This window comes from Salminus brasiliensis, chromosome 20 (genome assembly GCF_030463535.1).
Source record: "Salminus brasiliensis chromosome 20, fSalBra1.hap2, whole genome shotgun sequence".
In the NCBI taxonomy this organism is placed as follows: Eukaryota; Metazoa; Chordata; class Actinopteri; order Characiformes; family Bryconidae; genus Salminus; species Salminus brasiliensis.
The window spans coordinates 2,989,730-3,013,428 of NC_132897.1; the positions used below are offsets into that span (position 1 = coordinate 2,989,730).

The 23,699-nt window shown below is 44.8% G+C and overlaps 1 protein-coding gene across 1 annotated transcript; it reads right to left on the bottom strand.

Annotated features, from left to right (window-relative positions):
- Nucleotides 1–1,287: 1,287 nt before the first annotated feature.
- On the bottom strand, nucleotides 1,288–22,207 carry cdca2 (cell division cycle associated 2). The gene is made up of 14 exons (XM_072664785.1): nucleotides 22,193–22,207; nucleotides 20,640–20,812; nucleotides 19,554–19,684; nucleotides 19,239–19,410; nucleotides 17,280–17,455; nucleotides 16,015–16,126; nucleotides 14,726–15,033; nucleotides 12,441–12,495; nucleotides 11,020–11,160; nucleotides 8,544–8,656; nucleotides 7,012–7,086; nucleotides 5,478–5,558; nucleotides 3,970–4,120; nucleotides 1,288–2,423 (listed from the first exon to the last, which is right to left on the bottom strand). The coding sequence occupies exons 2-14, from the start codon at nucleotides 20,791–20,793 to the stop codon at nucleotides 1,420–1,422; spliced, it is 2,673 nt and encodes an 890-aa protein (XP_072520886.1). The 5' UTR covers nucleotides 20,794–20,812; nucleotides 22,193–22,207; the 3' UTR covers nucleotides 1,288–1,419.
- Nucleotides 22,208–23,699: the final 1,492 nt, after the last annotated feature.

A 23,699-nucleotide genomic window follows, 5' to 3' on the forward strand; every position in this document is an offset into this window, starting at 1 on the left:
GCGTTCCTCTGACTGTGCTATTCCATGTTCTTCTGCGTTCCTCTGACAGTGCTGTTCTGTTCTTCTGCGTTCCTCTGACTGTGCTGCTCTACCAGCATTCCTCTATCTGTATTCCACTAATTGGGTTGTTCCATGTTCTACTAACTGTGCTGTTCTAACCGTGTTCTTCTGAGTTTCTTAGACTGTGCTGTTCTAACAGTGTTCTTCTGTGTTCCTCTTTCTGTCATTTTCTAGTTGGGTCTGCGTTGTTAACTGTGCTATTCTATGTTTGGTGTTCCTCTGACTGTGCTGTTCTGACAGTGTTCTTCTGCGTTCTACTGTACTCCTCTAATTGGGTCGTTCTGCGTCCTACTAACTGTGCTATTCTATGATCTTCTGCGTTCCTCTGACTGTGCTGTTCTGTTCTTCTGCGTTCCTCTGACTGTGCTGTTCCATGTTCTTCTGTGTTCCTCTGACTGTGCTGTTCTGTTCTTCACTAATTGGGCTGTTCAAACGGTGTTCCTCTGACTGTTCTGCTCTACCAGCATTCCTCTATCTGTATTCCACTAATTGGGTTGTTCCATGTTCTACTAACTGTGCTGTTCTAACGGTGTTCTTCTGAGTTTCTCTGACTGTGCTGTTCAGCGTTCTCTGTTCCTCTATCTGTGCTCTTCTAATTGGGTTGTTCTGCGTTCTACTAACTGTGCATTTCTATGTGCTGCCGTTCTAACCGCGCTGTTCTGCGTTCCTCTGACTGTGCCGTTCTAACCGTGCTGTTCTGCGTTCCTCTGACTGTGCCGTTCTAACCGTGCTGTTCTGCGTTCCTCTGACTGTGCCGTTCTAACCGTGCTGTTCTAACCGTGCTGTTCTGCGTTCCTCTGGCTGTGCCGTTCTAACCGTGCTGTTCTGCGTTCCTCTGACTGTGCTGTTCTAACCGTGCTGTTCTGCGTTCCTCTGACCGTGTTGTTCTAACTGTGCTGTTCTAACCGTGCTGTTCTGCGTTCCTCTGGCTGTGCCGTTCTAACCGTGCTGTTCTGCGTTCCTCTGGCTGTGCTGTTCTAACTGTGCCGTTCTAACCGTGCTGTTCTGCGTTCCTCTAACTGTGCTGTTCTAACCAACGTCAGTAAAATATCTTCTCTCATTTAGAAACAGATTTAAACGTAATGAGCTTCCCGACTCCCTTTTCCTACACATGTACTTTTCTATACTGATCAACAAGCTTAAATCAAGACGCCAGAAAATCAGTTTTACACAGAAGATTTAATAAGCAGAAAAATTTCAGAGATGTTATGTTATGTCAGGGAAGAGATTTTCTAACTACCAGCTATTTTCCTGTTCAAAAAAAACCGACTCCACATGAACTAAAAGCCTCGTGACGACTGAATCGGCTCTAAAAAGAAGCCACGTGGCTCTAAAATGACCTTCAAGTCCTGAGCGTTTTCACTCTCCCAGGTTCTGCTGTGGTTCCTCAGTGTCTAGAAGTGCAGAAGGTTGGAAGGCCGCGCTCAGCCTGCTGCGCGTCCTCCTGCGGCCGGCTGGGAGCAGCTCTGGGGACGTGTGGTCCACCCAGGCTAGTCCGCTGGCCTGGACGTCCACGCTCCTGCGGTTTCTCAGGCTGCGGCGTACTGACCCCCGGCTCTTAACCGCGGGTCTCAGGACGTCTTCGATATTGAAGTTGGCCTCCTGCCAAGGCTCCAAGACAGGTTCATTTTGCTCCCCCGAACTCTTCACAGAGCCAAATTCACTCCGCTTTACAGCCAATGAAGCTTCTGTCAGCTCCTGGCTCGATTCCCCCTCTTCTTCTGTCCGTTCTGGAGACGGCTTTGTCTGTAATGGACCTTGACGTGGTTCGTTCTCCTCCTTTAGACCTCCAGTAGAGTTCACGCGAGGGCCTTTTTGAGCGTGCTTCTTTCCATTTGGACTCTCAGCCGCCATGTCTTCGTCATGGGGCAATTTCTCGTTGCTAGTCAAGTCTGCAGTGTGTTCTGCTGTGAAGGAGGGATCATTAACCTGCTGCTGGACAGCTTCACTCCTGACCGAAGTCTCCAAAGATTCAGATCGACTCCCTGCGGATTCGTCTTCCATCGGCTCCTCAGTTTCGGACTCCTTAGCACCGCTGAGACGCTTCGCCCTTGCAGAATTCCCACTGCGTCGGCGGCCCGCGGGCCTTCCGAAGCTGCGTCTGGCTCTAGAAGCCTTCGTACCTGACCTGGCCATACCTGCGTGCTCTACCGTTTCACCAGACTCGTCTGCGGACGCTACGTCGGCTTCTAATTGGCTGGCTGAATTGTCTGCAACAGTGGTGGCTGGGTCGCGTGCGTTGGTTTTCTGCAGGAAACGCTGACGCCACAAGGCAGCCGCAGCCACCAGACCTGCTGTTCCATCAGAGGAGTCAGTCTTTCCGTGGTGAGCGCTGGTAGTTTGACTGGAATCTGAATTTGCATCTGTGGATAATCAGAAAGAAAGAGTGTGACCACCTGCTCACTCACAGCTGAAGTGGAGAAATCAGTTATGGTCCTCGCTACTCCAGCGTAAATGCTACCAGTCCCAACTGTATCCGATCATCGATTAATAGACGTTGTTTTTCCGTTCTTTTTGGTTTTCCGATGTTTTCCCTCCCAATCGAACACTGCTAATTAACCCACCTACTCTTAGCCCCCCCTAAAACTAGTAATGCTCCCAATACTATGCTTGTATCACGTGATACAAGCAAAGCCAGCCACTGCAGCAGACAGCTCTGAGGAAAGCATCGCTTAAAAGTGATGAGGGGAGAAAGAGCGCCATCTACCCACCTAGCCAGCCAACTGTGCTCTCTCAGACTCCGGACTGCTGATGGTAAAACAGCATTGGCTTGGTCAATGAACAAGTGCTGAAGCCACGGTCCACTGGTGTCTATTCCAAGTGTGTTTACAGTCAGTATTTGTTCGTTTGCAAATAATTAATTAAAAACCTGATAATAAAACTGCTGATTTTACTGCAACGTCAAGATAAGAAAAAAAGACTGAGGTAGGACCAGTCTATCCTGTCCACCGTACACCAAGTGATCATGGGAGCGTGCTGCAACGCTACCAAGACCTCATGAGATTTTCGAAAAGTCATTTGTTGTGGGGCTCAAAATGGCTCAGCGGGCGCTGTGCCATCGGTGCCAGTCTGAGAGTCCGAAAGAGCACAACAGGCCATGCTGCCTTTAGGTGGGTAGGTGGCGCCCTCTACCCTCATCAGGCTTAAGCGGTATTGGCTGGCACAGATACTGTTAGCTGGTGTGGCAGAAATGGGGACCCGGTGCTTCCCTCAGAGCCTGTTTCCATGTATCGGAAGAGCCATTGCTGGGGGAAGTTACGAATAGGTGAGTTGACTGGCATATAAATAAATAAATAAATAAAAGCCATAAATTAGGCTGTTTTTTTTATTGCGTAGTGGTATTAAGGTAAGTAAGAAACCTAGACCGTAGGACAAATTTAAGACAATACACTCGAATGACCATGTACCTGCAATTTCTCTGTGGCCATTAAGTCAGAAATCTCCAAAACTGCATGGCCTACATTAAACATGCATTCTCAAGCACGTAGGCTCTTTTGTTTCGCGGCCTTGTGTTTGCTTATTATTCCTGGCCTATTAGCTGCACCGGTTTCAGATGAGGGGTTTTAAAGTCTCAGCCAGACCAGGATTAGGGCAGAGTTTACCAACAGAAAGCATACAGGCAAGAAAAGCCTCTTTGCGAGCTTCTGCTCTTGCTTTATTAATGGTCACAAAACAATTTCAGATCAGATTAATTATTAAAAGGTCTTTCTGCGTCGGGTCTATCGGCTATTAAACCAGTGCAGATGTGCACGAATCCAGACATGGTTTATACCTCCTGAGACTTCACAAACCAACCTCAGAACAGTTCCTTCAGAACTACCAGGTAGGCTATATTATAATAACAGGGTGTGGTAAGTGTGATCTTTCATGTAGGACTGAATAAACACTGGGTTTCTCCACGGAGCTTGCCTGGATGGGGTTGTGTTGGGGTGTTCACCAGGCTGGAGGTCGCGGACTCAACGATGGGGCTGAGCAGAGGGTTTTTGGAGGCGTAATCCCTCTTCCCATACAGTGACCGGTCCACTTCCTTACTGCCAAACCGCCTCTTCACTGCTGAGTTCTACAAACAAAGTAATGTCCATTTATTCACAGGACAAAAGTATTGGGACACCCACACATTACACCTAGGAGCTTTTATATGACGTCCCATTCTAAACCCATAGGCATTATTAATATGGAACTGGTCCCCCTTTGCTCTGAGCTCTAACAGCAGCAGCAGGTCTGGAGCTCTGCAGTTATTGGAGGCTTTTCTGCACTCTGCTCTGAGCTCAGAACTCGCCCCCGACTCGGTGGACACTGAGCTGCTCTCTGTGAGCTGTTCCTCCTAAACTGCTTCCACTGTTCAATAATAACACCACTCACAGCTGATGGAGGAAGATCTAGGAGGGGAGGTCTAAATTTTACCAGCTGACTTGTTGTAGTTGTTGTTGGTGCAGCGGTGTCTCCTATTACATACAGAACCACGCTGGAGTTCAGTGAGCTCTTCAGAACCTCCCGTTCTTTCACTAATGTGTGGAAGAAAGGCAGACTACATGGCTAGGGGCTTGATTTTATACACCTGTGGGTGAATGAGACTGAATGAAACACCTGAATTCAGGGATCATAAGGTGGGCCCCAATATCTCAAACATACATAAATCCAGTAAAGAGGAGAAACAAGAGCTTCTCATTCTGAAGAAAGAAAGTAGTGAGATCTTGTCGGTGAGCTAGTCTGAAGAACAGAGCTCGGTTCCTCCAGGTTTCTCCTGGACGCCCCCCAGTCCAGCCAGCACAGCGTGGAGGATGTGTTCAACTCCATCAGCAGCAGCAGCAGCAGCAGCAGCTCACCTGATTTACCATCATTAAGCCCTGATTTACCACCAAACCAGGTGTTGATCTAAGGAGAACTCTAAATAATACTAGACTTCATGAGGAGAACTTTGGAGATGTTCTACAGAAAGTGGTGGAGGTGGTTCTCCATCACTGTGTTCATCATTAGGAGTGTTATGATTAGTGTTTTCACCTACTGCCCAGGTAAGCACTCTAATTCACTCCATTTGTCACAGGAGACCAACGGTTTTGCACAGTACTGTACAGAATAACTTCGTTTCCAAGCACTTGAGTGGTTCAATACCAGCCTGACCAAGACTGTCTAACTAAGCCCTTTTATTTAGGGCCCACGCGAAATGCCCTTTCCACTACACTGAGCTCCACAGCTCATTAGATGCAGCATAAAGGATATATGGATCATTAAAGGACAAGTGGAGCACTGAAGCTCAATACAAGGACATGTCAAATTGGACTCCTTTCAGTCCACAGCTCGGCAGAGATTAGGTCTTTCAATCAGAACCTGACTTGTCAAGGTCTTGCTAATCAGCTGATGAGCTGAATCAGGTGTGTTTAATTAGGAGGTCCACTCCTGATCCTGTGCACTTCTACCTTCATCTTCCCCTTGGCAGATGCTGCAGCTGTGCGAGAGCTCCTCCTGGTTTCCGTCTCGTTCTCGTCGTCGTCCGCCGGCTGCTGGGACACAAGCACAGGTGGCAATGAAGAGAGCTATTTTACAATCTGAGCAATTCCACTCAGCTCGGGTTTTAATGAGGTGTCTGGATTGAGCACAATTCCACATTGATGAATGTTTGTGAATTTGGGTGGTCAAAGTGGTCAGACTGCAGTGTTGCAGAGGAGCTGGGAGCTGATCGGTCAGGGAGGAGAGTCAGACTGGATTATAAAATATTAAAAACTATAAAACTGTGATTTTAAGAAAAGTCACGACTAAGCTAAATGAGTCAGTCCAGAAAGTCTGATTATAGAAACTGATCCTGAAAATAAAAGATTTTACTGTTGATGTAAAGGAGCTGGGAGCTGACTGGTCAGGGAGGAGTCTCAGGCTGAATTATAAGATATTAAACACTATGATTTAGATTAGTCGTTTAGTCGTATAATCAAAAAGTCTGATTATAGAATCTGATACTAAAAATAAAGGATTTACTGAATCCATTAATCAGCAGCTCGTCTGATCTAAACTGTGGGGCTCAATTATTATTGATACACACACAAAGATCAGATCAGTATTGGCTGATACTTAGCATTAAGAGTTAGGGGCCCACGGCATCCTAACTACAGTGGATACTGGTGTGTCCCCATTGTCCTTAGTGTCTAATGTCCTTAAGATAATAACCGGAACACTGGAACAACCAGGTGTGCCCAAACTTTTGACTGGTAGGGAGTATGTATATATAAAATAATTTATCAATATTGTTAATAATTTGCACAACTCTGTTGAGAGTCATCCCTTTCTTTCTGGAATTAAATCACACAGATCTGCTAGCCGATGGTCAATTTTTGTATGAAACCATTACAAATATGCCGATATTTACAATATCGCTCAGTCCTACCTGAGGCCCAGTGCACACTCACTATTAAAATGAGTCCTGGGTGACCAGATCATAAGTGGCCAGCACAAAGTACAGGGGTGAACGGGGTGCGGGATGCAGAGCGTATCGCGGACACACCGCAACCCGATCATTGGAAGGTGGTCAGAGACCAAAACCCCGCCCACATCACCCAAATCACTGCCCCAGTCGGAAAATATGCGAAAGGCACAAGATTACATGGCCAGCACGAGATGCAAGTAAAATGCCAGATGTAAAAGCCAAAACGCATATCCAATCATCTGTGATGGGCTCACCCGAGACACATGCTTACGGCAGGTGTGAACGGGGCCTTCTGCCCCTTCAAGTCGTTCTGCGTCTCAGTTAAAGCAGCCTCCGCAGCCAGCTCAGCCCACGCAGAGAGCTACAATACCATTTGTTTGAGAATTGCTCTGAATATGGTTCACAACAGCAGGGCAGAGCAATCCCTTTCTTCTTCACACCGTGCAAAAACACTTGCACTGCATTGGGCCCTACAGCCCATTAAACACAGAGTGAAGGATAAAGGGATGATTAACAGGACGAGCGAAGCATTATACCTTCATCTTCTCTTCGTCAGAGGCCGCAGCTGCGCGAGAGCTCCTCTTCGTCTCCGTCTCTTTCTCCGCTTGTTGCTGGAAAACAGGCACGGGTGACGGTAAGAGACCCTTCTTTAACAATCAGAACAGTTGCAGCCAGCGTGAGATTTATACAACTGCCTGGACTGGGTACGGTTTCACAGGGGAATCAAATAGGGAGTCTGATGGGCTGCATTACAATGATCATAATCAGCAAAAGCAAGAAACCAAACACCTGGATACGTTAAGAGTTTATGGTTTATTGGGAGTTTCAAAGTAGAGATAAGCCAATATAGTTTTTTTTATTTTTTTGTTTTGTTTATAGCCAATGTTTAGAGGTCAGGGTCAGCTGATTGACAATATGTGCTGCCATTTTTATTATTATTATTATTATATATATATTTTTTACCAATATCTAAGATTTACGCTTTATTTGCATGCTAAATTGTCACACTAATAATAATAATAATAATAAACAACAACGTGGATGCACAACATTTCTAAACTTCATTTATTGAAGACTGACTTGAAGGACAATGGGGACACACCAGTTTCCACCATGGTTAGGATGTTGTGGGCCCCCCCAGAGTCTCTTATTGCTGATCATCAGCCGATACCGATCTGATCTGATCTCTGTGTGTATAAATAATAATCCAGCTCCACTGTTTAGATCAGACGAGCTGCTGATTAATGGGTTCAGTAAAATCCCTTTATTTTTACTATCAGTTTCTATAATCAGACTTTCTGAACTGAATGAGTCGAGACTTTTCTTAAAAACTGAAAGTTACTGGCGGAAGATATTAAACACTATGATTTAGTTTAGTCGTTTTAATCAGTCCAAAAAGTCTGATTATAGAATCTGATACTAAAAATAAAGGGATTTTACTGAACCGATTAATCAGCAGCTCATCTGATCTAAACTGTGGGGCTGGATTATTATTTATACAGGATTTAGGACTATAAAAAAAAAAAATACCCTGTGCTGTGGATTTAACCAATTTGTTGCACATTGGATGTTTCACCCACTCAATTTATCCTCACAGGCAGCTCTCAGAGGTCCACCTGTTGCGCATTTGCGTGGCCGAGTGAGGTGCATTTCATCATTTTTTCATCGCAGCAGATGAAAAACTGCGTTCATATAAACACCATATTTTTTACAAAATATTTTAACACAGTCTTAATAATAGTAGGTTGAGTGTTCCTTGTAGATTTACAACATTAGCTCTCTGAAAATCTCTTTATATTCAATCAAAACATATCAATATTTAATTAAATTAAAACGAATCGGAAATGGAATTGAATCGGGACCTCGTGAATCAGAATCAGTGAACCTATCTGGGGAATCAGTGGGAACACCGAGGTGCTCCTGGGCCTAGATGAGTACAGAACTCATACCGCCCTCAATTTGTCATCAGCACCTGTTCAAACATTCCCCACAACGGCCAACAAGTGCCATGATAATGTTATGCAAAGGTGCCCCGCACGGGGTTCACAGCAGCTGAACAGGTCGGTACCTTTCTCTTCCTGCCGCGAGAGCGAGGCGCTTCCGTAGTGGAGGCTGGAGACTCCAGCTGCTGCTCTCGCCGACTTCGCTGTAGCTCAAGGCCTGGCTCTGGCTCGGCTTCTGCTGTAAACAGAAACACACAGGTCAGTCCTTCACCTTCTGATCTATGCTTGGACGTAGCACATTACCACAAGCCCACAAGAGCTCAGTAGAGAAAATGAGATGACCCAACTGCACCCTCATATGGGTCAGCTCCAACCTTTCATTCAGAAACGGCTTGGCAAATTAGCTAATGAGGTGATTGGAGGTGGGGGACCATATAAGGGTGCAGCGTAGAGGCACTTCGGGACCAGGATTAGGAAATATTGATCCTGGTAGAGCTAATTAGCAAGGGGGGGGAGGGGCAGTACACTGATCCACAATGTTCCTTGGGGGAATGAATGAGGATTGGTTCTGCTGTCACGTTTGCACAAATGCATCAAACCACCCAGAGTTTTATGGCCGTAGATACAAGAATGTGAGGGTTACTGTAGGATCTACTGTACCAGAGCAGATCTGTGGTTGACCTGGGAAGCTAAAAACAAACAAACGGCACAGCTCATTAGTCAAAAGGCCACCTGTTCTGAATCCAAGGTGGTTTGGTGCTGGACCACTCTGCAGGTCAGCAAGGAATAATCAATTACTACATTTGCATGACCACCAGTGGGTCGATGTCAGTCCAAGACTGCAGAAAAGCAGCCAAAATCCAACCCGGCGTCTCACAAACTCCATATTCAGTCCAGACAACACAGAAATATGGCTTGCAAGATGATAATGAAGGTTTTAAATATGTAAATGTTGTCAAACTAATCAATAAATTACAACATATTCAATACAATACGTAGACAAAAGTATTGGGACGCTTGCTCTTTCTTTGTTTCTTCTGAAATTAAGAGTATTTAAAAGTGCTGATCCTGCTTTTGTTGGAGTAACTGTCTCTACTGTCCAGAGAAGAAGGCTTTCTACTAGATTTGATAGAAGCATTGTAGTGAGGATCTGACAAGAGCGTAAGTGAGGTTAGGATGTTGGGTGGTGATGATCACCACCCCACTTCATCATCCCCAACTCATCCCAAAAAGTACTGGATGGAGCTCCACCACCATCATTCCAGAGAGCACAGTTCTTCCACTGCTCCACAGCTCAACGCTGGGGGGCTTTATACCCCTCTAGCCCACACCTGGCATTATTAGGCAGCATTGAGCCGATAGGTCCATGACGTTCATCTGCTCCAGAGAGTCCTATTGTATTGGCAGTACTTCTCTACAGGGACTACACAAGCTGTGTGTGTGTGTGTGTGTGTGTGCACGCATTTGCACATCTGTGTCAGCAATGGGTGCAACTTAAAGTAGCTGAATGCATGTATTAGACTGGATGTCCACAAACTTTCGGACATGTATGTTCTAGAAAGATCTATTGTTCTTACCCGTTTCATACGGTTCTAGAATGCCCATTCACAGGATTTTAGAACACCTGCCTTCTTCATCTTAACTGTTCCCTAATCACATGGTTCTAGAACCCAATTTCACAGTTCTAGAGTACAAAATTCAGAGTAATTTTTAGAACACCCACCTCCTTCACTCCAACTGTCACCTATGCATAAGGTTGTAGAATGTTCTAGAACCCCATTTCACAGTTCTAGAATGCCCCATCCACAGTAATTTAGAACACCCGTCTCCTTCATTCCAACTGTCCCCTATGCATAAGGTTCTAGAATGTTCTAGAACCCCATTTCACAGTTCTAGAATGCCCCATTCACAGTAATTTAGAACACCAACCTCCTTCATTCCAATTGTCCTCTATTCATAAGGTTCTAGAACCCAATTTCACAGTTCTAGAATGTCCCATTCAGTCATTAAGGAACATCCCTATTCATAAGGTTCTAGAATGTTCTAGAACCCAATTTCACAGTTCTAGAGTACCAAATTCACAGTCATTTTTAGAACACCTGCCTCCTTCATTCCAACTGTCCCCTATGCATAAAGTTCTAGAATGTTCTAGAACCCCATTTCACAGTTCTAGAATGCCCCATTCACAGTAATTTAGAACACCAACCTCCTTCATTCCAACTGTCCTCTATTCATAAGGTTCTAGAACCCAATTTCACACAGTTCTAGAATGTCCCATTCAGTCATTAAGGAACATCCCTATTCATAAGGTTCTAGAATGTTCTAGAACCCCATTTCACAGTTCTAGAATGCCCCATCCACAGTAATTTAGAACATCCACCTCCTTTATTCCAATTGTCCCCCATTTCAAGGCAAGACAGTGTCCTCCACATTCTCCTTCTCCCCCAAGCGGTTCTAGAAAGTTCTCGCCCATCGTGTGCTGTGAGCATCCAACCACATCTCAGATGTTTCTCGAGGTGCTTTGATGAACCACGAGCTTCACATGATCAGAGGTCAGTGGTTAAAATCAGGCATGTCTAATGTTGCAGCAGTAAAGTTCACCTGTGAGCATTGAGGTCTGGTCAGCAGTGGAGGAGGACAGCAGATCCTCTTCCTGTTGGAAAGCAGCGTTCATGTATTCAGTGCCTGCAGTCGGAGGCTGGTGGTGCAGCGCTAGCTCAGGGTCTTCAGCCAAGACAGCGTCTGTAGGGCCACATAAACAGACCACAGACTCAGAAAGGTTTCAGATCATAGTCAGTCAGAACACTGATATGTACACAGTTTTAAATGTTTATAAACAGGGATGTCCCGATCCAATCCAGTGACTCGGGATCGGGAGCCGATCCAGGAATATTTAATATCAGCTTTTAAGGTTTTCCATCCTAAGGATGCCACATCCTATCCCCCCCCCCCGACACATCCTACCCCCTCTGACGTCATCTTACAGAAGGACCATGAACACGTTAGCCAGCCGATGTGGCCAGCATGCTCCTAGTTAGCCGGCTATTCTCTGGTCCACCCCCTCAACTGTATTAGCCATCATGCTACTAGTTAGCCAGTCGAGCTGAGTTGTCGGATCGGCTGCCTTGGAACTTATTTCTATAAACTCAAAGATCGGATCGTTATCGATATCGGCCGATAGCATGCTAGCATGCTACTCGTTAGCCAGCTATCTCCTGGTCCATCCCCTCGACTGTATTAGTTATTGGTTACTTGGTTAGCTACTGGTTAGCCAGCCGAGTCCACCCCCTTGACTGTATTAGCTACCATGCTACTAGTTAGGCAGTCAAGCTGATCTTCCTTCGATTGTATTCGCTAGCATGCTACTGGTTAGCCAGCAGAGTTGTCGGATCGGCCACCTTGGAACTTATAAAATCTCAAAGATCGGATCAGATTGGGATGCGTAGATCTGATAGATATAGGAATTTGTTTATAGAAACTCAAAGATCGGATCGTTATCGATATCGGCCGATAGCATGCCAGCATGCTACACATTAGCCAGCTATTCCCTGGTCCACCCCCTTGACCGTATTAGCTACCATGCTACTAGTTAGGCAGTCAAGCTGATCTTCCTTCGATTGTATTCGCTAGCATGCTACTGGTTAGCCAGCAGAGTCGTCGGATTGGTCGCCTTGGAACTTATATTTATAATATACTTGGAACTTTATATTTATAATTTTTAAAAATTATTTATATTGGCCCAATAGCCAACCGGCCGCCTTGGAAGTCATTTACAGAATCTCAAAGATCAGATTAGGAAGCGCAGATCTGAAGATCTGATGGATATTGGAATTTATTTACAGAAACTCGGAGATCAAAAGATCGGATCGTTATCGATACTGTCTGCTAGTCACGATACTCGATCAGGACATCCCGATGAATAAGATTAGACAAAACCAAAATACTAAACACATGTAACGTATTCAAGTGCACGTCTGTGGTCCTTGTTTAAAATTCAATTCCAAAACAGTCCAACAAATTACCTCTGCAGTCATCTGGTGGGTTATCAAACTCTTCCTCCATAATGGGAAAACTGATCTGTGGAAGATGGATTGGGAGGTTCAGTTTTTTACACAAACGTTCATCAAGACTGAAATATGAAGGGGCGTGCTCACAGTCCGCCGCCTGCGAATGCTGGGCCGTCTTCATAGTTAATCAGACACTCACTCGGCTCAGCATCTCACACTTGAAGGCTGAACCTCCACCACTATAAACTATAAAACCCAGAGCCAGCCAGCCCACCCAACACTGGCCTGGTAGGTTCCTGCTGTGTGACCGCTGAAAGGTTTCTAGAAGGTTCTTCGAGAGCCAGTTAATTGTTCTAGTCTTTTGAGCAGGGGGGCTTCTCTTATTTAAAAGATAGAAGATTGTACTACATAAAAAAAACAATGACAAATAATTGAGAATTATTGTGAATCGAGGTGAGAAGGTTCTAGAGTGGTGTTCTCAATTTCACACGGTTCCGGAAAATCTGACCGCAGCACTGATGGTTAAATGGTTTTCGGTTGTGTTCAGAAAACACTGTTCTAAAAAGAGCTCTCAACCAATTTGTCTGACTTGCTGTTCTAGAATGTCCTAGAACGTTCCACCCACCTCAAAATAAGGTTCTCCCCATTCATAGAGTAAAAAAGATCCAGAATCTAGAATGATCTAGAATGTTCTCCCCCATTTAACATGTGCTAAAATGCTCCATTCCTTCCAAAATAAGGTTCTCCCAAGTTCCCTATGCTCTCCCTTATTACAGTTCTAGAATGTTCTTACCATTGAACATGTGCTAGAATGTCCCACACCTTCCAAAATAAGGTTCTCACTAATTTACTGTTCTAGAAAGATCTCCTCATTTAACATGATCTAGAATGCCCCACTCCTTCCAAAATAAGGTTCTCCCAAGTTTCCTATGCTCTCCCTAATTTACGGTTCTAGAATGATCTCCTCATTTAACATGTGCTAGAATGTCCCACACCTTCCAATATAAGGTTCTCACTAATTTACTGTTCTAGAAAGATCTCCTTATTTAACATGTTCTAGAATGCCCCACTCCTTCCAAAATAAGGTTCTCCCAAGTTTCCTATGCTCTCCCTAATTTACGGTTCTAGAAAGATCTCCTCATTTAACATGTGCTAGAATGTCCCACACCTTCCAATATAAGGTTCTCACTAATTTACTGTTCTAGAAAGAGCTCATTTAACATGTTCTAGAATGCCCCACTCAGTTTTAGAATGAAAAAGATCGCTCCCATTCAAACTTGTCTAGAACGCTCTCCCTGACATACTGTTCAAAAAAAGTTCTTCCCAGTTAACACAACCTACAATGTCCCACACCTTCCAAAAATAATGTTCTTATAATTCTTGTTTAGGCCATTCAAACTCATCTAGAACGCCATTTCCCATTGAGATGTTCCCCACATTTAACCTGCCATAGAACATTCCCCCAAATGTCCTATGTTTTCAAATGCTCTCCCCAATTTACTGTTCTCAAATGTTCTCCCCACACGCACCGTTAAAGAATGACCTTCACCAATCAAACTCAAGAATGTTCTCCCCATTTAACCTGCTCTAGAATGTCCCACATGTCTAGAACGCTCTCTTCAACTTGTCAATCTAAAATTGTTCTCCATATTCACCGTTCTAGAATTTAATGCCCTAGAATGTCCCACTCCTTCCAAAATAGCATTCTCAAAATTCATGTTTAGGATGCTCTCCCTATTTTCCTCTTCTAGAACGTTCTCCTCATCTAAAAGTCCCACATCTTCCAAAATAAGGTTCCCCCAATTTGTCAACGCTTTCAAATGCTCTCCCTGGAATGTTCTCCTCATTTGAACACATCTAGAACGCTCTTTCCTATTTAGATGTTCTCCCCATTTAACAGGTCCTAGAACACTCCACTCCTTCCAAAACAAGGTTCTCCCAATTGTCCTATGCTCTCCCTAATTTACTGTTCTAACATGTTTTCAAACACGTCTAGAACGCTCTTTCCCCATTTAGATGCTCTCCCCCATTTAACATGTCCTAGAACGCTCCACTCATTTCCAAACAAGGTTCTCCCCATTAATAGTCTTAAAATATAAAGATCTCCACATCCAAACTCGTCTAGAACGCTCTCCCTACTTTACTGTTCTGGAAGGTTCTCCCCATTCACAATGTCCTAGAACATTCCACCCATTTCAATGCAATGTTCTCCCCATTCGTAGTCATGTTGTTTGGCTGGACTGGTTATGTATGCATGAGACACATGCCCCAGAAGATCTAGAAGATCTAGAACATCAAACCTTTCCACCACACAGGAAGACCTCATCACTGTCCACTTCTTCGGACCGGCTCCTGGGAACAGCGAAGACTGGAGAGCCTCCATTATTCCTGGGGCTGTTGAAATCTGGCTGGGGCATAGGGGGCTCAAATCTCTGGGGCGTTTTAAGAAGCGAGTGCTTGCGTCCCGTCGATGACGGGGGGCGTATAGGAGTGGCTCCTTTCTGCAGCGGGGTGCTGGGTGGAAGGGTCTTGTCAAAAAACTCTGGGGACAGGGGGGCCCCGAAACGAACCCGCTTCTTCTTAGAGACAGAAGACACCTCGACGTCATCTGCAAGGACAGAAGAACCACACGGACACATCAGCACAATCCTAAAGCAGGACGCACTGTGAGAAGCTGGCAAGCTGGTGGAGGGAGCGTGGTGGTCTTTGCAATGTCCTGCTGGGAAACCCTGGATCCAGGCATTCAAGTGGACATCAACAGCCTAATCAGCATTACTGAAGACCGGGTACATCCGGTTATCACGCCTTGATGCATAGGTAAATTTGTTATATATACTGCATACTTTGAATTTTTGCAGTTTTATTATTTATTTATTTATTTGGATTTTCGAGGGGGGAAAAAAGTAAATAAATAAATAAATAAAAGAGACAGTTTTCCACGATCTGAGCCTTTTAAAACAGCATCTGTAGGATGTGCTAAGAGCATAATATTAATAATAATAATAATAATAATAATAATAAGTCCAATGGCGTATGCATTGGTAAATTTGTTATATGAACTGCATATTTTGAATGTTTGCAGTTTGTTTGGAAATAAATAAATAGATAAAGACAATTTTTCATGATCTGAGCCTTTTAGAACAGCATCTGTGGGATGTGCTAAGAACATAATAACAACAATAATAATAATAAGCCCATTAGCGTATGCACATGCATTGGTAAATTCGTTATATAAACTGCATACTTTGAACTTTTTGCAGTTTATGAACTTTTATTCGGATTTCCAAGGAAATAAAAAATGAAAATAAATAAATAAACAAATAAATAAATTAATAGATACAGTTTTCCATTATCTGAGCCTTTTAAAAGCCCATTGGCGTAGCACATGCATAGGTAAATTTGTAATATAAACTGCATACTTTGAATTTTTGCAGTTTATGAACTTTTATTTGGATTTCCAAAAAAACCCAGACAGTTTTCAATGATCTGAGCTTTCTTAAAAAAAAAAAAAAAACCCAAACAAGAGAAGAGAATAGAGAGACAGATCAGCCCTCACTGCCGCATGTCTGCTGGAGCTAGTGTCTCTTACCTGTTCTCATCACCTCAGGCTTTGACAGCATGGGCAAAGACATAAGCTGAGACTGCGAGTCAGAACCCAAGCCCAGATTCGTCTCAGGGCTGTTGAACTTGGAGGAGCTCGCCTACACGGGGAAACATGTTACAAACAACAACCATAAATAAATAATCCAGCAAACATGATGGAAACTCGCTCCACTGCGCTGCAGAGGTCTGCCTCACAAATCAGCCCTCCTTCCTACAATTTCAAGCTCGGTTTGATCCAGCCTTGGATTTACTGTCTCATGACGGCGGATCACTTTTTGTGGAGATAAAACACTATCGCTATGGCAACGTATGCATCTCCAGGCGAAGGTCGGGGCAAACGGACATGATTGATCACTGAACCCAAATGCAGTCGATCAGCTGATCACGAACAGGAGAGGCTAGGCTAATGGCGCTAACAAACACTGAACGTAGACGGCCACCAATTTCGAGACCCAAAAACGCCCCAAAAGGACGTGTCAAATATTGAACAGAAGAGTCGATTATTTGAATTATCGACTCGCTTAATTAACTAATGAAGCAATCAGCTTTTAAAATTAGCATGAGTTTGTTTTATTCTTACTAGCAACAAAGACAAATAACTACTACTAAAAGTTTATTTTTTTAATTTGTATAATTTTCTCAGATTTTTGCCCCAATTTGGACCACCAATTACCCACCCTGTACGTAATCTCCCCCCTCATCGCACGCGATTACCCCGACACACGCCCCCTCCGACGCAATGCGGCAGTCAAGGGGAGTCATTTTTCAAATGGCCGCTGACGTAACATCCCTTAGAAACCAACTAACCAACGCGCCTGAAGTAGCGCACTGCATATCCCGCTTCGACGCACCAGTGCAGCAGTGAAGCGATGTGGGGAGAGGGCGCCACCTACTCACTCTGGAGAGAGCAAGGCCAACTGTGCTCTCTCTGGGCCTCAGCTGCCGATGGCTAGCAGCACGACTGGGATTCGAACCAGCGACCCTCTGACCACAGGGACAGCCCCAAAATTACTTATTAGAATTGTGCTCTAATAATAAACCTGCCACTCAAGTGACTGAGGGCAGCAGTTCCAGACTATTTGGAAAATTAAAGGTTCTGTTTTCTCCTCTAAAAAACTTTTGCGACACCTGCAGAAATTTAACAGTCCCGAAAACAGACGATCACAAAATGTTTCAAGTATCTGCCTGATGTAGAGGTCAATACTGAGAAGTTGTCTGGGGTAACGGCTCATGATTGACTGACTGACTGACCTCTGGCATCTGCACTGGGATGTTCTGGAGGTCAGAAAGTGGTTCCTCCTTAATTTCCTCCTCACACAGACCCCGCGGGACCCTGCGGCTTCTCTTGGATGGAGGAGGTGTTACAGCAGGGCAATGGCTGCTTGGGGTCAAGCGATTTTCCCTCTCCTCTAAACAGGCATTAGCAACTGAAAAATACAGAGCAGAAGAGAGAAGTGAGCTTCAACAGCAAGTGGAAAATTGGTGATGTCCAACTACTCAATTTATTATTATGAGAAGAAAATTCACTATAATTTTCTACCGTTATTCATATTTTTAATTCCAATAAATGTTGCCTGCAGAAAAGCTAATAAGCGAACAGAGCTATCCAGCATGGTGTGGTTGAGACTGCTGAAGAATCTCCACAGGGTGGTGGAGGGTGGGCCAGGAAAATAGTTTTAACATTTCTGAACATCAGCAAGCGCCGGGCAGCGGGGTCAATGTCTAGCCAATATAGCTGGACTATAGATGTTAAATAAATGTTGACCACCCTAAGTGACGCTGGCTAGATGTGGACCACCCTGGCAAATGTTTACCGCCCTGGCTAGACGTGGACCATGCTCGCAAGACATGGACCAGGTAGGGACCACCCTGGCTAGAAGATGATCACCCTAAGTGACGCTGGCTATGCATGGACCACCCTGGCTGACGCTGGCTACATGTGGACCACCCTGGCTAGATGTAGACCGCCCTGGCTAGACATGGACGTGGCTAGACGTGGACCAAGCAGGCAAGACATGGACCAGCCTGGCCATATGTTTACCATCCTGGCTAGACGCAGACAAGCCTGGCTAGACACTGGCTAGAAGTGGACCACCCTGGCAAGATATGGACCGCCCTGGGTGACGCTGGTTAGGTAGTGACCATCCTGGCTAAACAATGACCACCCTAAGTGATGCTGGCTATGCATGGACCACCCTGGCTGACGCTGGCTACATGTGGACCACCCTGGCTAGATGTAGACCGCCCTGGCAAATGTTTACCGCCCTTCCTAGACAGGGACGTGGCTAGACTCAGACCAAGAAGGCAAGACATGGACCAGCCTGACTATTTGTTTACCATCCTGGCTAGATGCAGACAAGCCTGGCTAGACACTGGCTAGACGTGGACCACCCTGGCAAGATATGGACCTCCCTGGGTGATGCTGGCTAGGTAGGGACCACCCTGGCTAGAAGATGATCACCCTAAGTGACGCTGGCTATGCATGGACCACCCTGGCTGACGCTGGCTACATGTGGACCACCCTGGCTAGACATGGACGTGGCTAGACGCGGATCAAGCAGGCAAGACATGGACCAGCCTGGCTATATGTTTACCATCCTGGCTAGACGCAGACAAGCCTGGCTAGACACTGGCTAGACGTGGACCACCCTGGGTGACGCTGGTTAGGTAGGGACCATTCTGGCTAGGCAATGACCGCCCTAAGAGATGCTGGCTATGCATGGACCACCCTGACTGACGCTGGCTAGATGTGGACCACCCTTGCAAATGTTTACCACCCTGGCTAGATGTGGACGTGGCTGGCTAAATGTTTACCGCCCTGGTAAGATGTTGCTAGACGCTGACCAGGCTGGCAAGACATTTACCATCCTGGCTAGACGTGGGCCACCCTAGCTAGACGCTGGCTAGACGTGGACCAGCCTGGCTACCATCATGGCTGAGGTATCTAGAGGTTATTTGACTAGTATTAGATTACTGGCACCTCAAATTTATTCTTATTGTCCAGAGTTTTTTTTCACTGCCAAAAGGAACAGGAATCTGCAGAGATCTCCATATAAACCTAATTTGATGTTGGATTTCAGAAAGACACAGAATGACCGTAACCAAATCCCGGCAGCACAGTGACGCACTTCAAGAATGCTTGGCGCTCAGTCAGTGATATTAGCAATTTAATGAATAAACAGAGGCACGCTTCTGTGTGCCGGAACTGACCAGCCTGGCCGTCGCTTGACAAACTGCCTCCCACTCTTCCGTCTTTCCCTTCCGTCATCAGGGTGGCAGACTGCTCCAAATCCTCATCATCATCTCCCATCAGCCGTTGGAAGGCAGCCATCTTCTGCTTTATGGAGTCACAGCCTGAAAGTAGCGGGCTCGCCAGCATGTGCTTCACAAGGACGAGAAGATCAAACCGACACATTCTGTTTAGACGGTGAACAGAGACTGTACACACAAACAGATTCTCTTATTTAACAGACCGGGATAGACAGAATAATTGCGTGCTGCTAATAAACCGTGATGAATACTCACCTGTGGGGTCCGCGGGGGAGTTTTCATGGCTGCCTTGGCTCTGAAGCGGATGAGGGAATTGGTTTCAGGTGACCCCCTCACCCCAATCGTGGACCGTCGTCTTGATTTCAGTTGTACCACTCTGGATTTATCTGGGAGATTAAAAAAAACAAAGTGGTGCTGTAAATACCCACAATTCAATTCTGTTATATTGATCAAATCCGGTGATTTATTTTGTATACAATTAATAAAATGAATGGACATGCTTACTTTTCTATGCTAAAGCCTAAAGCTAATGTTAAAGCCTGCTAGATGTGGACCACCCTTCCTGAAATAGGCTAGATGTTGACCACCCTGGCTGACACGGGCTAGACGCTAACCACCATGGCTAGATGTTGACCACCCTGGCTGACATAGGCTAGAGGTTGACCACCCTGGCTAGATGTTGACCACCCTGGCTGACATAGGCTAGAGGTTGACCACCCAGGCTAGAGGTTGACCACCCTGGCTGACATGGGCAAGAGGCTGATCAGCCTGGCTAGATGCTGCCCACCATGGCTGACATAGGCTAGATATTGACCACCCTGGCTGACATGGGTTAGTTGCTGACCACCCTGGCTAGATGCTGACCACCCTGGCTGACATGGGCAAGAGGCTGACCAGCCTGGCTAGATGCTGCCCACCATGGCTGACATAGGCTAGATGCTGACCACCCTGGCTGACATGGGCAAGAGGCTGACCACCCTGGCTAGATGCTGCCCACCATGGCTGACATAGGCTAGATATTGACCACCCTGGCTGACATAGGCTAGATGCTGCCCACCCTGGCTGACATGGGCAAGAGGCTGACCAGCCTGGCTAGATGCTGACCACCCTGGCTGACATGGGCAAGAGGCTGACCAGCCTGGCTAGATGCTGCCCACCCTGGACAACACACACACACACATATATATATATATATATATATATATATATATATATATATATATATATATATATATATATATATATATATATATATATATATATGAGAAAAGAAAAAAACAAGGCTAAGCAACATCTGGAACTTGGCGTGAGAAGGAACACACGTGCTTTGCGATTGCTCACCTTTCTCTTTAAAGGTTAAAAAGCTTTCTGTTGATATGCCAAAGTGAGACGGCGTAAGCTTTGAGAAATCTGCGTCCCCTGCTTCACTGTTCTGCTGGGACTGAGTGAGGGTGCCCAGAGGGGTCCGGCTGCCCGCAGCCTCGACGCTGTCCATGCTGAAGTCCAGGTTATAACTGTTCTCAAAACACAAAGAGCAAATTAGACAAGATGACCTCTCTCCGTCTCTCTCTTAACAACCACACTTCACATAGAGCAATGAATTCTTCAATGGGACTTCTAAGAAGTTACCAACTTAGTTCCAGAGACAAAATCTACTGATTTTCAGACAGTGGTGGACTTCTTCTCCAGAGCGACTTACAGCCGTGCTTCCCTGTTTATTCAGAAGATACCCTTAGCTAGTTTAGATCAGCTAGAATCCAAAATATCCTCTAATCTTAGACTCTACCAAATACACAATCCTCCACACTCTGTCTGAGCACTCCTGGAAGAGGAGGGTCTTCAGTCTGGGTTTGAGGACAGCGAGCGTTGGACTCTGCTGTTCGGACACCCAGGCGAAGCTCGTTCCACCACTTCGGTGCAGGACAGAAAAGCGTCTGGACGCTCGTCTTCCCTGGATCTCAAAGGATGGCGGGTCGAGCCGAGCCGTACTTGAAGCTGGAAGGGCTCTTGGTACTAACGGCTTTGGACCCGGAAGGGCTGGCTGGTCCAGTCTTGGCCTTGTGGGCCAGCGTCAGGGTTCTGATGCAGACAGAAATACGTCCCTGAAGACTATTGAAGACTTTGATTTCCCCTAGATGGTACTTAAATACAATGGTTGCTATACTTGAGCTCTACACATTGTGACCTATGGGTCCCAGCACCACTTCTGTGAAGACATCTGAGAGTGCATGTTTCCCAGGATGAACACCAAACCACTCTGAAAAACCTTTGATCACATTAAGACATTAGAAAGCAGTAAATTATCCCTTTGACAGCTGAGAAGACTTGATTTACCACAGTAAAGCTTTCCACAGGAGGGAGATGTCACTTACTCAAGACCTTTAAAGCTGTGTAGTTAGTGTTATAAGTAAAAGCAATGACATTAGATCCTTTATTGGAGTGTAAACTGAATATATTTAAGGGGGGGGGGGGGTGTTAGGAGGTGCTATGGCCATATGTTTACGTGAAGCCAGTGTAGCTAGCAAGCTAGCTAGCTAGCATTAGCTATCTAGCTACAACACACGACGGGGGTTTTGATTTAGTAACGCAATAATTTAAGGTTTAGGTGTAGTTAGACTTAATGTGGCTGGTTAATATGGATTAATACATTTAAATAGGTCCATTTTCAGCAGCTGTAGCTATCTAGATAACGTTTGGCTGCGAGATTAGACGTTAGCTAGCTAGCTAGCATCAACACAGAGCTCACTTAGGCTCACAAATAGCTTGTTTAATCGGGTAAAGCTGCACAATCGCCTAGTATTGAACATTTAACTGGATATTCTGATCACTTTTATCGATAATAACAACAACAACAGGTTACCGTTGGCTCCGGAAATTCAAAATTCGCTCCTTACCAGCGCGCCGGCGATTCGCCACTCACAACGTGTGAATAAAATTAAAAAACAGCTTTAAAAAAATTAAAAATGAATAAAAAAAGCTTTTCCTACAAAGAAAAAAACATATTAATCACATTTAAACAAAAAATAAAACGTAAATGGAAAATATATTCCCTACAATTTAACACTCAAACGTCCATAGCTGACTAACAGACAGCCTCAGCTGCAGGGACCGCCCCTTTTCATATGAATCAGCCAATCACTCGCAAGATATTTTTTGACGTGTTCCGAAACGTCCAATCAGCAGGCGGCTGAACTGAAAACCCCGCCTCCGCCAGTCTGGACGGCCTGGGCAGCGTCCTGGGCAGCGTGTAAGGAGACACCAGGCCTGTCCAGTGTTGCTGTTGGTGGGGTGTTGCGTGCAGTTGTAGCCCCATATGGACACCAGCTATGAACTGCATGCGAAATGTGGGCTTTCTTATGAATTAGGAACAGACGAGCTGCTAAACTGGCAAATTGGTTGTGTCCTAATCCCAGCTGGTCAGTCACCAACGTCAAAAGACGTTGTTATCTGTCTTACTGCCAAGGTCAGTTTGATGTAGAGTAGTAAAGATAGCTGACTTTGAGGTTGTGATGGTAAGTCCAACGTCTTCCAAACGTTACATTCCAACATCATGTTGACCAAAAATAAAAAACATTTGGTTAAACATTTGAGTAAACTTCATAATATTAACGTCTTCACAATGTGAAACGCTGGTTATGCGTCATGGTGTAAAGTAACCAAAATTCAACATCTGTCTAACGTTAAATATTGACGTCAACCCAATTTTTTTTAAGCTATATGGCTTAGACTCCCAAACAAAAACTAACGTCTGTTCAGTGTTATTTGAGTATCTGACGTCAGCCTCATTTTCACTTTCGCTAAAGTTTAACCTCTGTCCGACGTTGGAGTCCAACGTCTTCCTGATGTCAATTTGACAGGATAGTTTGATTATTATTTTTTAATTTTTTTATTTTTTGCTACTATACATACAGTATACTCTGAAACTTCTTCCAAACGTTACATTCCAACATCATATTGACCAAAAATAAGAACATTTAGTTAAACATTTGAGTAAACTTCAAGAGTAAACGCCGTCACAATGTGAAACTTTGGTTATACATTGATATGTTGTTGCTTTTAATGGTCATGGTCTTAAGTAACCAAAATTCAACATCTGTCTAACGTTAAATATTAACGTTAACCCAATTGTTTTACAGCTGTATGACTTAGATTCCCAACCAAAATTTTACGTCTGTTCAATGTTATTTGAGTATCTGACGTCAGCCTCTTTTTTACTTTTGGCTAAAGTTTAACCTCTGTCCGACATTGGAGTCCAACGTCTTCCTGATGTCAATTTGACGGGGTAGTTCGATTATTTAAAAAAAAAATAATAATTTTTTGCTACTATACATACAGTATACTCTGAAACGTCTTCCAAACGTTACATTCCAACATCATATTGATCAAAAATAAAAACATTTA